The 16,894-nt window shown below is 41.6% G+C and overlaps 2 protein-coding genes across 2 annotated transcripts in view; one reads left to right on the top strand and one right to left on the bottom strand.

The window, feature by feature from the left end:
- Positions 1 to 347: 347 nt before the first annotated feature.
- prxl2c (peroxiredoxin like 2C) lies at positions 348 to 1,961 on the bottom strand. The gene is made up of 6 exons (XM_028413341.1): positions 1,711 to 1,961; positions 1,358 to 1,426; positions 1,182 to 1,235; positions 986 to 1,091; positions 778 to 912; positions 348 to 672 (listed from the first exon to the last, which is right to left on the bottom strand). The coding sequence occupies exons 1-6, from the start codon at positions 1,891 to 1,893 to the stop codon at positions 542 to 544; spliced, it is 678 nt and encodes a 225-aa protein (XP_028269142.1). The 5' UTR covers positions 1,894 to 1,961; the 3' UTR covers positions 348 to 541.
- A 432-nt stretch (positions 1,962 to 2,393) lies between these two features.
- Positions 2,394 to 16,894, top strand: part of fbxl17 (F-box and leucine-rich repeat protein 17) — a 178,709-nt gene continuing 164,208 nt past the window's right edge. Inside the window, exons 1-6 of the mRNA XM_028413329.1 lie at positions 2,394 to 2,578; positions 3,643 to 4,145; positions 4,683 to 5,066; positions 5,184 to 5,306; positions 5,388 to 5,645; positions 5,771 to 5,902. Of these exons, the coding sequence (XP_028269130.1) occupies positions 3,663 to 4,145; positions 4,683 to 5,066; positions 5,184 to 5,306; positions 5,388 to 5,645; positions 5,771 to 5,902 (1,380 nt within the window). The 5' untranslated portion in view covers positions 2,394 to 2,578; positions 3,643 to 3,662. The remainder of the gene's footprint in view (positions 2,579 to 3,642; positions 4,146 to 4,682; positions 5,067 to 5,183; positions 5,307 to 5,387; positions 5,646 to 5,770; positions 5,903 to 16,894) is intronic.

The raw sequence follows: 16,894 nt of genomic DNA, 5'->3' as shown, positions 1-16,894 counted from the left end.
ACGTATCAGGATTAGATGTCCAGTGCCCACCCTTCACTGTTCAGCTGCAGTAGCTTCTATGGATACCATAGCTGAGGCTGTAGTCCTGGGTATGCTGAGTAATACTTATTTACAATGACCGTGCATGGTGGGTATGATGGGAAGTAAAAACAGCCATGGAAAAATACTTAAACTTTATTACAATGTAATAAGCATGAGAAGGAACTAGGTAGTAACCAGACAACCATCCATAGGAACAACATTATACAACACCATGTGATCACTGAGAAAAAAAGCAATTCTAGATAACCACTGTACTTGACTTTTAGTTAATTTAGTCTATTTTGGTCAAACTACGGTTTCCAGTGTCAAAAATGCCCTCTTGGTAAGGTCCCTTCCTAGTACATACAAATAAATAATAACAGGCACACAAACATTCTTGTTACAATCTGTCAGTGCACAATGATGATGCAGCCAATGTCTGAAAGAGTTTGTGTGTAGTTACATTTTGCATAGGATGATCATAATACTAGATAAATAGAAGCAGCAAGCAGCAGGCAGGCTAAACATGGATGATCTTTGGCTTATCGCTGAACTCCAAGGTCTTTTTAACTCCAGCGAGCTGAAGGAGCCAGTTAATGGGCATGTGGTCCAGGCGGTTCATGTCAAAATGAGAAAAATGAACTTGAGAGCCTGCGGATAGAAGAAAAGGAGGGGCAGAGTCACACAGACTGAATGTTTCCACAGATAAAAGCACAAGGTGAAAAAAGAAAGAGAGAGAGATGGGGGGGAGCTTACCGGGTCCTGCTATGATGGCTCCACCTTGCTGATGTAGGTCACCCTGAAAGTCGAATGCAGGACTAGTCATGGCTCTCCATATACTCTTCATCTGGCCCATAAAAATGCCAGACTTGACATGTGGACTAGGGTGCGCTGCAACACACACAGAGGCAATTTTCCTTAATTACCATCTGTTACAAAATGTGTATCATTTATTGCTGCCTACCTGAGTCTGAAAATTTCTCTTCTCTGTTCATCCCAAGCTTCTGGTAAATGCACCTCTCTGGATCCACATATATTTCATATGGATAACCAGTCAGCGAGCAGAATGGCTAGAAGGCAAAACGAAACACCTGTATATATAGTTTCATGTTTATTTGTTGTATATAAATTAATAGAGGTAATAGAGGTAAAGTAATTACCTCTATATGATGGTGAGCAGACTGACCAATCACAGCCAGTCTGATGTTAGCATCCTGCAACAACACACATTAAATGTAGGATGTTATAAGATCTGCTATCACCACACTATTAAATGCATGATTTGCATGCTGCTTCTTGTTGACTGCTTCCGGTGCATTCCCCCTCATGGACTTACCTCCAGCGTTTCTCTGGGTATTTTGCTCAAATCATCAACATACTCTTTACAGCTGTAGCACAAGAAATTCTGCAACAACATACACCGTATAATAGGTTAACAGCTAAACGTAGGGAATCACATTTAAAAACAAACTCACATCTTGCACCTATCATCTCCACCATCCCTCTGTCTTCCCTTCCACGTTCTTTGGGCATGTGTCCAGCTATAGGCTGAGGCTCACCTGGTGATGCCTTCAGGAAACACCGTTTCAGGCTCAGCCTACTTAACTTGAGCCTCTGATGAAAGACATTTTTAAGCGGAGAGACCTAATATGTCTGTGCAAAGTTAAGCCAAACAAAGCTGTTCCCTACCCGCACAAAAATTATGACCGATTTCCTGTCTTGATACAAAGTCTTGAACGGAACCGGGACTCCGTGCCGGTCGTAAATTAAACAATCTTCGACGTCTTTGAGAGCAATATCGACAAAAGGTGCCCCATATTCCCGGCTTTCTTTAGTTACTTGTCGAGTTATGGGTGAAACTTCTTCAGCCATTTTTTTCTGCTCCCGAATTCGCAATGCTATTTAAGGAGCTGCTGTTCAGCTTGGAGGAGCCGGTGGCTGGAAATTCACGCCCATATACTGTGTAAGAGTGTATGTGTGTGTGTGTGTGTGAGGGAGAGGAAAAGAGAGGAAGGGAGGGAGGGAGACAGGAAGATATTAAATAGGATATTAAAAAAGTAACAATTAAGTATAATAAAGCTATTCATTCTATTAATACAGTACAGAAACTAAGTGAAAGCACATGGACACCCACATCTATCTATCTATCTATAGGGTGAGTAAGACTTATGCACCATGCATAATGCAAAAAGTGTATAAACCGTAATCTGCCATAATAAAGGGTCCCTTTGGACAATTAACTATTAGACTAAAGTACAACCTGCGCTGGACTGAAGATGCTTAAATCACGTCCCCTATCAGGCCCTACAGCAGGGATTCATTCTCCATCGTCGGCTTCCGTAGCGCCCTCTCGGTGCGGAAGTGTTGTTCTCAAGAGCAGCAGCAGAGGCAGAGCTGCCACAGAGCTGCCACTGTTTGGACAAACACTACTGCAGTTCAAGCAGGTTTTCTTGCGCCCGTGACTCTACTGTCGGGACTTGTCAGCTCTTATCTTGACCGTGTAGCATAGCAGTATTATGCGAGCACCGTCCGGAGTGTGGGAGCACCGTGTGAAGTGGTGAGAGATGTTTCATGTTGGGGCTACAGCTAACTTAGCATCTACTGATGGAGCTAGCTAGCCTGTCAGAAAATTGAAACTGGGTTAGCAATGCGACCGCGTCTTATTTTACTTCAAGTGAGATTGCCACTGCGTTAAATTAGAGCAAATGGACAGTAAACCCACAAAGACGATGCACAGTCGTCACGTTCGGGTCACGTCGTTTGTATGCTAAACAAATGACCACCTGTTCACTGTTTACATCTTTGTGCTTTCAACAACCAGACGATGCGTCGCCAGCCATACTTCAGTATAACAAGTAGTTCGGTTTATTAGTGAACAGTAAAAACAGTAGTCATATAACACCTACCTGCAGTATAGGTATATAGTAGATGTGTATAGGTGTATAACTTGCTAAAGAAGGTGCTAAATTACATATTAAAAATTAATGCTTTACACCCAACCGCTGTGAAGAAACGCTGTGTGGCAGATAGATTACTTTGTTTAAAGCTGCTGCCAGTTGTAAATGTATCTGTGAGTCTGCTCATTTTAATCCTCATGAAGAGGTAGACTCATCTTTTTATGATCTTTGTTAAAGAACAGAGATATTCTGTTTGTGGGAAGGGAGGAACACATGATTATTGCTGTGTTTTTGCTTGCACACATATCAATTCTTGTGTTTGTTGTCTGTGCTACCTACTTTTGCAACATGCCGAATTATTGAACTGTAATAGATGTAATCACTTCTTGCAACATTTATTGGACATATTTACTGTCAGGTGTAATTTATGTAGAATTTTATTCTGACAAAATCAGACCCATAAAATTGCTTGTGTTTGGCTTTTCAGGTTTGTATTGAGACCACTGTTGCCAACATTGATCACCAGTTCTGTCATGCTGATTTTTTTTTTCCACATACAGTTTGTCCAGTCATAGCAAATCCATTCAGTGTCTCAGGAAGTCATAACTGCTATTTAATGCTGTCATTATTAATGCAGTGTCTGCTACGATCCGGCTCGATTCTAATCATTGATTAACTTTGCTAGATGATACATCTGCTAATAATACATTTACTGTTGTTCTAGAGTTTCCTTGAATCATCTATATGGGCCATCTTCTCTCGAAAAATGGTTATCGCCTGAAGAAGAGGACTCGCAAGTTACATCACAAAAAGAAGAAGAAGAGGAACTGTTTCCTGCAGGGGCCTTGCATGCTCTGCTTCATTGTCCACAGCAACAGCAGCGGTCTCGACGAAGACAACGACCATTTGGAGTCTAGTGTCAACGGGTGCCGTCACAACAGTATCACCGGAATTAGCGTCCCAGGTGTAGGCGGAGTCAGCATTGGTGCAGCAGCTGCATCGAAGCTTGCTGAGCGATACGCAACACTAGCATCTCCTGAGGACTGCTCGAAGTTCTTGTTGTCACCAAGGGAGCTAGCTATCTGGGAGGGCCAGGGGAGGAGCATTTTGTCTGCTGTTCCTGCCAAACTGATCCCACCACCAGTGCTTTTCCGAACTGCTGGGGTTTCTGTTACTGTGCCCATACCCGTGCCTGTGCCTGGCAGCGCCAGTGACTACGCTGAGATGGTAAGTTGCAACATATGTTCTATACCAACAATACCATGCACTGTAGCTGATGAAGATTAAGTTTCTGTTATCAGAAGGGTCATTTTTCAGAGTTTTATAATGATGGTTGACACTGTTGACTGTCTGTTCTGTCAGTGACTAATGTTTCTTGATCAAGACTTGCATTCCAAATAAAAAAGGAACAATTTGAAATAGGTCAACGCTTTAACAGCTTAAAATTACCATGAAATTGTCTGAGCAAGCATAGAAACCTTCAAGGAAAAGGTCATCATAAATTCAGGTGTAATGACAGTCTTCGTTATGTATTCACATAGAGGGAGTGTTGCCATAAAATAACACACATAATGTTCTGTGTTGGCAAGATTTCATAAGAGACTTGCGACATTTACACTTCAAAGCCTCATGCTTAGACCTTGTTCTATTTTGTTTTCATAAGCCAGTGATATTCATTTGGAGTCTCTACAGTCAAATTTGTTGTGACATGCCTAAAGAAAATCTGGTTCCACTCGGCTGATTCCTGCATGTCTCTTGATGCAGGTGTGTAAGAGGAAATGCTCTGAGGTGCAGAGGTGCACCCCTTGTAAGCAGCCGCGCTGTGCCTTTGCTGCTCCTGATGGAGGGCTGGAGAACGGGGGAGTGGGAGGAAGTGCAGGAGATGCCCCTCAAAACTCTGAAACTGGCCACTGCCACCTTCCTCTCTGTCCACTTCCCTCGTCCTCCTCCTCTGCTTCCTCGTCTTCTTCCTCCTCGTCCTCCTCACCTGCAGATGGCTGCTGCGGGTTGGGTCTTCATGCTGATTTGCCCCACAGTTCTGACTCGTCCCCCTGCTGCTTGCATCACTATGATGACTGCCAGGCAAGAAGCTCTGACGCTGCTGATCACTTAAGTATCAACCACCTGCCTTCCTCAATCCTTCTTAAGGTGAGAACTCATAATGGGTTGTTCATTTTTAAGATTTTGTTACATGTTTCATACACAATAATAATGCAGAAAGATGCAAAAATAGACAATAGCAACATTTCTTTCACCCCCCTGCAGGTGCTGTCCCACTTGACAGTGAAGGAGCGCTGTCTCTGTGCCTCTCTGGTTTGCAAGTACTGGAGAGACCTGTGCTTGGACTTCCAGTTCTGGAAGCAAATCGACCTTAGTGGCCTACAACAAGTAAGACACTTAGTGAAGCTAGCTTGGATTGTGTGCCAAGTTTAGGTTCAGTACTGACTTTAAACTCTCTTTGTTCCCTAGGTAAATGATGATCTCTTGGTGAAAATAGCTTCTCGGAGGCAGAATGTGACAGAGATTAACATCTCGGATTGCAGAGGGGTCCATGACCATGGAGTGGCCTCCCTGGCCTCACAGTGTCCAGGATTGCAGAAGTATACAGCATATCGCTGCAAGCAGCTTGGAGACATCTCCCTGTCTGCCTTGGCTACATACTGCCCTCTACTGGTGAAAGTGCATGTGGGCAACCAGGACAAACTTACAGATGGAGCACTGAAAAAGGTATGCCTTTAGAGCCACAACGAGAGATCCAAGACTCTTCTTTCACTGTACAGCTTTGCTTGTTTAAAGATATTTACCACTGTAATTGTATGTCATCATTATCATGTCTTCTTCTTTGCCCTCAGCTTGGAGAGCGCTGCAGTGAGTTGAAGGACATCCACTTGGGTCAGTGTTATGGCATTACAGATGAGGGTATGGTGGCGCTAGCTAGAGGGTGCCCCAAACTTCAGAGACTTTACTTGCAAGAGAACAAAATGGTGAGTTCCTCCTATCTCATCTTCTCTTATCTGTGTTGTGTTTCCCTTGCTTTGCCTCAAGATTTCTGCTCATGCAGGACTTTCTGACTCTGGTCTGTGCTTTTACTACAAATGGATTAGCCTTATGTACTTTATGTTCCAGAAAGTATTGTCAGAGCTCTGTGAGGGCATCTTGGATTTGCTACGTTTGGTTGTCCTACATCTTAATTCGTTTCGGCTTATGCTGTCATTTAGAACTGGCCTGGTCCTCGTAACCAGCATTTTTCCTGCAGGTGTTTAGATTAATGAAAGCAGTATTGATCATGTATTTTATACAGTATGACATGTCATGACCTTAGACAGGCAGCCGGATTGTTGTGCCATAGCCTCCCTAATTTAAAAACAGCAGGTGACACAGAAACTACCTAACATCACCATTAGATGTCACTGCTCTCCAGCCTGTTTAAGTAAGGCTGAGTTGTATATTTTACTATTTTAGACAAAAAGAAAATTTGTTGTCATTATTCCTCCTAATTGGTTTGTCTAAGCATTATTATTATATGGATCGTTTTTTTGTCTGACTAATGGTTTCCTGCTAATATTTCTTTGGAATCCATGAGTAATTATGACCTTAATAAATTGGTCCATTTTAAGTTGTTAACAACTGCTCAGTTCGTTAAAACCCTATTTTTAAAGAATTAAGTGTGTACAAAAAACAAACTAGTGATTAACAGTGGGTGAGATTGATATAGCAGCAGACAGCATTTCATCACTGCGGTATCATTTTCAGACAGTCGTTTTTCAGACGGGAGAGCAGTTATTTTAGCTTCCTGTCATTAAGAGAAATGGGCTGAGCTATAAGGGAATTGTTATGTCTAGGCAGCCAGGTTGCTTGGCCTAAAATTGTCATTAACTTTGCCCGGAGTTAAGACGACCCAGAAAGTCCTTACTCTTAAAACACTACCTAAGGCTCTCTTCCAACATCCCAGATAAATCCAATTTTGTTGCTTTGTAGGAAAAATGACTGTAATTACAGTCTTCATACGAATTGTGTGCTGTGATATCCAAAAGTGCATTTTTTTTTTTATTTTTGTGGTTCAGGCTGCTGGGTCTAATGTATATTAGATTATAAATGCCACATATGAAGAAGTTAAAAGGTGATTCAAGCTCTTGTTCTTTGAGTATCTTATTTCACAGTAGGTCTGCTGCTCATAGACCAGCTAAAAGGTTTGAGGCCACATGGAAAAGGTTTTCTGAAAGGTTTATGCAAAGAATGAATGGCTGTGGGAACGTTGTGTGGGCTCAACTCCTGTTCTCCACAAGAACTGATCCAGGAAGCTGCGTTGAGATGGACTTTTTGGTTTTTAGTGTGCTATAAATTGTAAAGTCATGGGACTGTAGTGAAAGCCTCTTAAGACTATGTTGTAAAGCCTCTCCTCTCGTCTCCTCTCTCCTTTCTATTCTGTTCTTGCGTCTTCTCTTTTTTTACTCAAGATGATCTGCTCTCGCTTTCTACTCATCTTCCACAATGGAATAATTTAATGGCTTCAGGATGTTTCTGTGTGGTCTTCCACTTTGTCTTTGTCATGTGCACAACCACACATATTTTTTTTTGTCTTTCCATCCCTCCTTCTTGCCCTGGTTGTGGTTTCAGTTCCATGCTCGAGGGTTTGTTTTCTCTGTGTTAAGACCATATAAAGCTATGTAGATGGATAAAAAGATTTTGGAGGTAAGGGAGCGCAACCTATAGGTTAAAGGAAATGTTTGTGCACTAGCATGTTTCTGCTGCTTAAGTAGTCTCTCAATTGTGCAATACATTCTCACATATTTGTGACAGATAGGTAAGTTGCCAATAATCTGAATTGAATTTTTGTTGAAATATCCCGATGTTCATGCTGAAGGGCATGTCAGTTATTTTTTTAACAAATGACAGTTGAAAGTTACTGATATAATGCCAAGTATGTCTCCACACTGACTACAGTCTATCTCCAAATTTTGTTTACAGACATTGGCTCTTTTATGGTTTGTTAGTTTGGGGCCAGATAAGCCCAGGGCTATGGATAACCCTGGGCTAGGAGCATTGTGCAGGTGACTATGGTGCATCTGTACCCCTTTTCTTTTGACATCTAGCCAGCATTCCTTATTGGCATTCATCCAGTATTTATGCCAGAGTTGGTTATATTGCACCAGTTGCCTTTCAAGACTTGTTTTCATCTTCTGAAGTGCCCCCCCACCCTCTGCTCCCATTCATATTCTGTTCTCTTCCACCACCTCGAAGGGCAAAGGCTCTGAGAATAGTAAATTCCCCTTTTCCTCATCTCACTTCAATTTGCCGTAGGGGCGAGAGGCAGCCCTGAAAAATTAACTCTTGAGTTCTGTCAGTTTCGCAGACGAAACCAGTGGACAAAATATAAGTCACAAAAACCTCTCACTCATCACCCATCGTTCCATGTCTTTTACTTTTAGCACCGGTGTTCCTTTCAATTAAACACGTTGCAATCTGCAAACGTTTTTGCTGTGGAAGCGCTTTTCCAACCTCCTCTCCCATCTTTTTAAAAAAAAGTTATCTGCTCTCCCGTCTTATTATAATCAAAGAGTGTGCACTTAATTTTCCTGCAATGTGATGGGAACATTCTTCTACCCACTCATCTTAAAGACTGCATGTCCCCCTTTTTCCTACTCTCTCTCTCTCATACCCAGTGCTCTGATTATTTACAGTTTTAATTAGTCCAAAATGTGGAAATGTAAGTGGAATTAGAGATGACCTAACATAGATTACCATGCGCCCTCAATTTAAGTGTAATTACCACTCTGCATGTACAATCAGAGCTTCTATGTCGTGTTTCCAGCTCTCTCATAGGCATTTGGGATGGAAGGGGAAGTGTTTGTCAGTGGGACCCTGGAAAAGATGAACCATTGGCATAAATGGTGTTTGGCTGTAGGTCTGTGAATGAAACCTCATTGTCTGTGCTGACACGGTTTCAGTCCAGCTTCTCAGTAGTTGAGTTTTTTCTGGCAGAGAGACTGACAGCAAGGCTCCACTAGTCCAATCAAACATAATCACAGATTGGAATTGTATATTGACACTAGCAGATTTAATTAGCTGGATTACAGGGGAGAGCAAAGACAAAGGAAGTGATAATGATAGCTGTCAGTTATTATGGGATAGACCTTTTGACTTGAACCAACACACAAGAAGGCCGAGTTAAAACACTGGAAGTGACACACTCACATGGGAGTGGGTGAATTGAATAGCTGCCAGCTGCACTGGAATCTCCCCTGGAAACTTTGTTCATCTATGTGACAGTGATTGGAGATAAATAAAACCACTCTGACCCGCCACACAAATACTATTACACACACACAAATAATGTGTTGGCTATCTCTTCCAGTCTTTATAGACTTTTCAGAAAGTGGAACGTCAGATGTTGTATGATGTATTTAGTCAGTTTAAGTGCTATTGCACTGGATTACATCTGTCAGAACTCTGCTCACGTCCAGAAATTCCATGCTTTCACATCATCAAGAAGTCTCTTCGGTTTTCTCTCTCTTGTCTGTCACTGTCTGTATGGCTCTCAGAAGTAGCCATATGTAGTTAAGGTCTAGTTGATAATAGCAGATGGATGGATAGATAGATAGAGAGATGCGGGAGAGTCTTGTCCATTGACACTTTGCCCTACCTACAAAAATCCTCTTTCCTCTTTCCTCTCTTCTATATTGCATTTTTCCTTTTTATTAAAACATATACATTTTTCCTTCATATTGATTTTTCACCTCTCCTTTCACCTCATCTCCCCTCTTGTTGTGTCACTGTCTGTTTCTCAATATGGCATTATAATCTTCTTTATTATGACTGTATGCCTTCTGTAAGGTTGTCCTGAGCTTCTTACGGTACTTGATTAATCAATGGACCAATAGCAATGGAAATTAATGTTGTAATCTAACTTGTGACCTTTTATAAGACATACATTTCATTCATAAATAACTTTTTACATCTACATATACAAGACTACACAACTAACTCACTGGAAAGAGACAAGGCATTCTTTACTTTTAAACTGTTCTTTTCCCCACTCTTAGCACTGCTTACATTCTCCATGGTAGCCTAAGTTAATTGCACATTACTCTCGCCAATATCCTCCTCTTTGTTTCTCTTTTCAAGTGTCTCCATATTGATCTATGTCCCCAAAAATGCAGCTCTCTGTGTGTGTTGCGTGTGTATATGTGTGTGAGCTGTTCTGCCTTTTCCCTGAAGAGTAATCAAACGCATTAATGAGTACTGACTTTAACTTGGACAGCCGGCTGCACTCAGACACAGACTCCGTCGATATGTTCTCTCTGCCGTCTGCCCAAGAACAAAACAAATTTTAAAGGGTAGAGAAAGAAAAGGAAGAAAGTGAAAGCACTTTCAAAAATGTGAGTCTGTGAAGTGTTGCACCAAAGCGATATTTCACCTCGCTGCAGTGTTTTCTTTTCAATATTCGTTACCTTGGGAAAGGTTTCAGCATCAACATTCATCTTTTTCCGGAGCCTATCAATACCACAGGTGAAATTACTTTTTTTTAAAAAAAGAAAGAAAAACGCTTTGGTCACGGCACACTCGAAGAAATGTTAAAAAGTATTGACCTTGTAAAAAGTAAACAAAGTCAAATGAATGGCAGAGGAGTGGGACAAGAGTCACAGCTGACTTTCTGTTGTTGAACAGTGATCAAATGCCAGAAATGACAATGAGTCTTTGCTTGGCAGGGCTTCAGGCTTTATCTTGTAATGCCTACATTTTCATTTGCTATATTGAATGTAGTACTAGTCAGTTTTACTAGATGCATAACTTAATTGTCCCATGTGTTATGATAAATAGATTCTAGATTTACTTATTTCAGAACAGTTTTATTATTTCTGCAGAGAAAGAGTTAAATCTCAACAGCTGCATGCTCCATGTTTGGACGTTCTTTCTAAAGTGCTCTCTGTGAACAGTGCCTGATGTGCATGGGTTTCACCTGCAGAGGGCGCAGTAGGACTGGGTAAAAGCTGGGGCTGAGCAGTGACCGGGCAGCCGAGTGCAACCTAGTGTTCTTCTAAAAAGACTTCTAATACATAAAATGCTCCAAACTGCTTTTTTTTTGAGAATATTAAAAAATATCAGTGCCATATATTTTTTATTTCTTGATTTACAGGAAGTTGTTTCAAGTCTGTTTGATTTGAAGTGGAGACTGATGCTTAAAAACCTGTTGATAGTGAAGCCATAATATTTCCTGCACAAATATGAGTTTGTAAAGTGGATGGTTGTTTTCATCTTTCATGCCTTCCTGAATGTCATGCAATTTATGAAATAATTTGAATTCTATTGAAATGAAAATAGGCGTTTTCTCACCTGTAGTCAGAAACTCGGAACAGCTTTTGCGGTGATAATACACAATCTCTTAGCACTTGTAGACATTGTAGCAGGACTCAACTGCAGGACGTTATCGTGCGTTCGCCTGCAGCTACCAGAATACCAAGAGAAGCACAGAAGAATGTTAATGTGAATGTGACTTCCATTTCTATTAATTTTCTGTTCATGGCTGAGTGCATGAAGGGACTGCAGCCAGAGACAGGGGGTAAAGCTCAGAAGAAACATGCATGTAATATTTTTTTTCCTTGAAACATCAGGGTGGTGACTACACTCTCTGGCTGTGCAAAGTAACCAACTGTTGTTAGTACATATATGCTTATGAAATCTATCATGAGTGACTGGCAGGCTCATGGGTGAAGGTACAGTAAATATGACAGTTGCTAAATGCCTATTTTTCTATAATGTACTCAACTAGCAACAATTCTAAAACATTCACTTAGTACATTTCTATGAGTTTGCCAAGTCCGACCTATTGAAATGCTTTTCTGTAGTACTTTTCAGATGTTCAGTGTTTTGAATGTATTTGTGCAGAAATCTTTTAGACACTTTATGTTTCTGTGGTTAGCCCACTGCAGCCATTTGCAACTTTTTGATCACTAGGGTAGATGGAAAATTTTTGTCACCTGTTTCCAGAGGGCTCGTGCCAGGCTCTGACCTGGCCAGTGCTTAAAGAGCATTGCTTTAGAGACCCTCTGTTTATCCAGCTCCAGACAGCAGCAGCTCCTGACACCCAGCCAGGGATGTCACTATGATTCATGGACCTTTCCGACACCTCGCTCATGCCTGGACTTTTCTTAATCTCTTTGCACTCTCTCTCTCTCTTTCTCTCTTCCTCTCCTTCTCCCTCTCTCGCTCTCTGATGATGAGTTTTCCTTTTGTTTGAGAAGGGCACAAATGATGTCATCACTTAAAGGAAGAGCTGGGAGTCGGGATGGAGGCCTTGTCTTTAGCCGAAGTGGACCGTTTTGTGTGTATCATGATGAATAGCCCTCCTTCGGGATTCACTTCTGTCCTGTTTTTTGGAGAAAAGACAGATGTGTAGCACAGGAGAAAGTCTACCTGCCTTTGTCAGCTTATTTTAAACTCTTTCTATCCCCTGTTCACGCTCACGGTTCTGCTACTCATCCCATCACTCTCCTCCTCTCCTCTCTCAAACAAGCCATATCCTCCCGCTCCATTTTTTCTCTCCCCTCGGTCGCCCTCTACTCCCGCTGTCTTGTCTTGTCATGATTGAGAGACCAAACCCGCTCTAAATACTGACTTCATTAGTGATGATTGATAAGAGGCAGAAGGGTGCGTGTGTGTGTCTATCTGAACGTCTATAGATGCTGTGTGTATTTGTGTGTGAACCCCATCCCCATCATTTCGCCCCTCCACCACGTCACCCTTCTGCCTCCCCCTCCCGTGATGCAGTCAGGGCTGGTGATAGCAGCAGTGGTTCAATACTTGGGGTAATGAATGTGTTTAATAAGCACAGTGGGTCGATGGACTTAATGAAGGTGTGACAGAGGATGGGCCTGGAGAATGCTGCTCTAACAAGACTCTAACGAGCCTCTAGGGTTAATGAGGTCATGCAATAATCTTGATTCCTTCACCTGTACAGTTTGTCTCTGTATGTTTTGCTCCCTCGCCCTGTTGCTTCCGGCTCTGTTTTAGTACAGTTCGTTTGTTTCCTGTTTTGCAATGTTTTTATTCATGTCCATATTGTGGTTAGTCTGTTTGTTTACTCAACAACACTGCTTCCATCTGTCCTCTTGTTAAATTGTTTGCTTTGCTGTTTGCCTCTTACATTTGACTTCCTGTTACCCTCTGTCTCTGATGTAGGCTGTCTATCTTTTTAAAAGAGGGCCTGGCTAAATAATTAAATAAGTCTTCTAGATTAATATCTAAAAGTTGGCAATTTGAGACATTTCTGGTCTCATGTGCCTTCTTCTTGTTTGATTAATGTTGCCATTGCCACAGCATTGCCAAGAAAATGGCAGAGAAGCTTGCTAAAGGTGACGCATTAAGTGGCAATTTCCTGAACAGTGACTGAAAACTATAGTCAGGAGTCAATAGTCAATGGAGAAAAAATCTGGAACATTGGCTGTCATTTCAGATGCTTATGGATGTGTTCATTTAGGCTGTTTTGTAGTTTTTTTTACAACTAGGCCTTCTGGGAGATCCCATAAGACAAAGGATGTGGTGTTTTCTTCTCAGGCTACAGTTGTTGTCTGTAGCAATTACTTGCCAATTCCGCTTATTTGTTATTTTTTTTTTACTGGTTGGTTCACAGCCTTGTACTTAATAGACCTTTATGGAGGTTAAATTGACTTAAAGTAAGTTAAGGATTCTTGTTCTCTGAAACTGAAACATTTTCTTTTCTGCGGTGAAGGTAATGGAGGGTTTTGAAATCTACTACTAAATCTGTAAAATAAAGTCTGAGCCTTACTGCATATCAGAACATTCTTACTCTCTACATAAACTTTTATACAGCTCACAAATTAAACGGAGGATTTGTGAAACTGTAACTGGGAGAATTTGGTGGGGTGTTCCTACATTATGCTGTTTGTGTTTGGCCACAAAAAAGGAAAAAAAAGGAAGCTGCTTTATAATTTTGAAAGGCAATCAGCAACACAAAGCTGTGTTTACAAAAAAAGAATGAAGTAGCTGCTTAGTAATTTGGGAGCTTTTTTCACATTTGTGAATTTCTCTGTTTCAAGAACAAAACTTTGCTAAGTAGAAAAATTAACATGCATCTTACTCATAACCACACTGTATGTATTTTCTCCTGTGTCAGGACGGCACCACTACTTTGGTGAGGACAGATACATGTAAATATGTTCGGTGAACAGCATGACTGCAAGAATTGATATGTATATTGCAGGTTGTTTACTGTAACAGTTTTTGTTTTCGCTTTTCTGTGCCTGTCTTCTGATGAAGTGCCTCAGCAACCAGCAGCATGTTGTGTCTTCATCACTTGTCATAGTTTGTTCTTCTTTTACCATCAGTTCATCCCCTACTTGTGTCTTTAGACTTAAACTAAAGTTATACTAGAACATTTCAGTGATTTATGTTTTCTAACATGGCTCAAAAAGATTAAATGCAGACTACACGTATCACTTTGGCTGGTACATCTTAGTTTGTAACATCTTGGTTCAAGCCCATTACTAATTTGTGTTGCCTGTCCAAATATTCTTCATCTTGACTGGAGTGTTAATGTAATCGATTTCAGTAATGCTATCTCTGCATCAATTTTCCTCCTCTCAGTTATCATCAGTACGGCATCCACTCCTGTATATCCTGTATGTTACTCTCTGCTTCCTCTTTCTCTCTAGCGCCAGCGCTTCACCAGTGGAAAGGTGTGACTTCCTGAACCTCACATTTCTTTGCCTGGTGTTGCCAAAGCGCAGCACCGTTATGAGAGAGCATAGAGACAAGCAATCGATTAATGGAGCACTTAGCTGAACTAATTAACAGCTATGTAGAAGTGGAGAAAGCATCAGGCGGTATGAAGAAGGTTGTTTCCCCATCGTCAAGACCTCAGATAACCTTTGAAGGAGAGATCGTTTTACAGCATGGTTTACATCACAGGTCACAGGGCCTTACTCCTCTGTGGACCCCACAGCTTTATCACAGGGATTCCTGTGACATCCATTTTGTTTACTGTTTAGGATTTTTGAATTGCCTCATACAGACCATGTGGTGAAAATATCAGAGCTTTTTCTGTTACTGTAAAGTTTTTATATTTTTCTTTGAATATACGTGGCAACAAAGTGAACATACACATTTCTATCTGGTTTTTCCTCACATTTCTCTGTCTTCTCCCTGTCATTCATGCTGCGTCTCTCCTTTGAGAGTGAGAATGACACAAACAGCAGATTTTATTGTCACCTGCCACTCCAGTTCCTGTTCTGCCTCCCACTCCTGTCCTTGAATCTTCCTCCCTCTCTGCTCCTCTCCCTTTGCTTCCCTCCTCAGTTCCTGTCCGATCTACCTCCTTCATGAATGTGGCTTGGTTAAATTAGCTTTCAATTAAAAGTAATTTTGGTAAAAATGAGTGCACTCCAGAGGGCACAGATGAAAGGGAAGGCAGTGTCGATGGGCTGCCCAGCTGCCTGACTGCCTGTCTGGCCGACTGTATGCAGCTGCCTGGTATATTTTGGGGCATGCAAAGTAAATTATGTGTGTGTTGTTGAGTGAAGACAGCTGATTTGCATTTAGATAAATCCCTGTGGATGTGTGGTTGTCATTGAGATGCAGGGGGGTTGAATCCAGTGACCCCGGGCGGTACTACCTGCAGGGGAGTGTGTGTGTGTGTGTCTGTTAGAGAGAAAGCTCTTAGTGTGCGGTGCTATCTGGAGCATTTGCCCCACTTTTTGAGACAGTGATGAAGGGATGGAAATATGAGCCATTACTGGAAGCATAGGTGTGTGCACATGTCTGCGTAAAATAAAGTTGTGTCTGACCTTTCTGTGTCCTGACAGGAGTAACATAACAACTAATAAAAAGTGACTGCATCCGATTAGACAAACTGAAGGTGTGGCCGTTCAGTTTCCACATCTGTTCTTCATAACTTACAATTAAAAAAGACACTCTGAGCTGTGTGTAATAAAACGTTAGGCAATGAATGGTATGCGGTGTTCAGACGCTGACTGTTTTCATTAGTCCTTTGATTAGTAGCTCCTCTGTAATTCACTGGCTTGTGGGTCTGTATAAACTGCGGATTAATACTACTTGCAAGTTTGAGTAGGTATCTGTTTACTATTAAGCCATCATATGCTGTAGCACTCTTTGTTGATGTTTGTGTTGATGATAGATGTTGTGGTCTGGTGCTTTCTGCGTGTTGATGGATTGGCAGTGGAGGAGGTGGCTGGCTGCTGATTGACAGTCAGGGCTCAGTGTGGGCAGATGGGCCGTAGTGGCTGTAAATATGAAGGCTGTGTGACAGGTGAAGGTCATTGTGGTAGGAGGTGGAGAGTAGCTGAGCCTTGGAGGGATAGGATGGTGCTGCGTGCTTGTGTGTCAAATGAGTGGGTAAGAGCAGGCTGGTTAACATATGGCTGTAAAGGAGTAGTATGTAACATTTCTAAAGTGCCAATGCTGAAGGTTTGTCCCCTTTAATCTGGTTAAACAATCACATGACAAGTCCAATAGTATTTTAGAGATTGTAATTGCATACCAAAAAATACTGACTGATAATTTTGAGTATGATACACGCTTTCTTCTTTGTTATGTCCATTTGTTCTCTTTGTTTTTGCTTCATGAACAAACATTGTTGACATTTCGTTTGGCTCAGACATGTATGGCATCACTCTGAAAAAATATAACAACACAGTTGTCTTCTTCGTCAATTTCATCCCTGTACAACAGGTCTGTGTGATGGTGGATGCCAGAAGTCCTCAACAACAGACAGCATAATTCTTAACGTTGAAGGAAAAGCTGAACACCAGCTCTGGAGAGCCCATTCATGGTGAATGGGTGCGACTTGCCCGGGTAATCAAAGCAGACTAGCTTCTTTCAGATGGAGGCAACCACGCTAGCCCCCTGTTTTTACAGGAAACACAATGTGGACTATGTGGACTAAAAAAGGGCTCTTATAGCTATTTCATAAGAATGCTGTTTGCTTCACTGCATTTGTT

Source organism: Parambassis ranga, chromosome 9, assembly GCF_900634625.1.
Source record: "Parambassis ranga chromosome 9, fParRan2.1, whole genome shotgun sequence".
Lineage (NCBI taxonomy): Eukaryota > Metazoa > Chordata > Actinopteri > Ambassidae > Parambassis > Parambassis ranga.
Note: the sequence above shows the minus strand (reverse complement) of the source record. Positions and strands in the feature narration are given on the sequence as shown.

Bases quoted from the DNA above. Each gene is read 5' to 3' on its own strand.
- prxl2c (XM_028413341.1), bottom strand. From the start codon at position 1,893: ATGGCTGAAGAAGTTTCACCCATAACTCGACAAGTAACTAAAGAAAGC. The intron at 1,236-1,357 runs GTAAGTCCATGA...GTGTTGTTGCAG, and splicing joins TACCCAGAGAAACGCTGGAG to GATGCTAACATCAGACTGGC. The intron at 673-777 runs GTAAGCTCCCCC...TTCTATCCGCAG, and splicing joins AGCCATCATAGCAGGACCCG to GCTCTCAAGTTCATTTTTCT.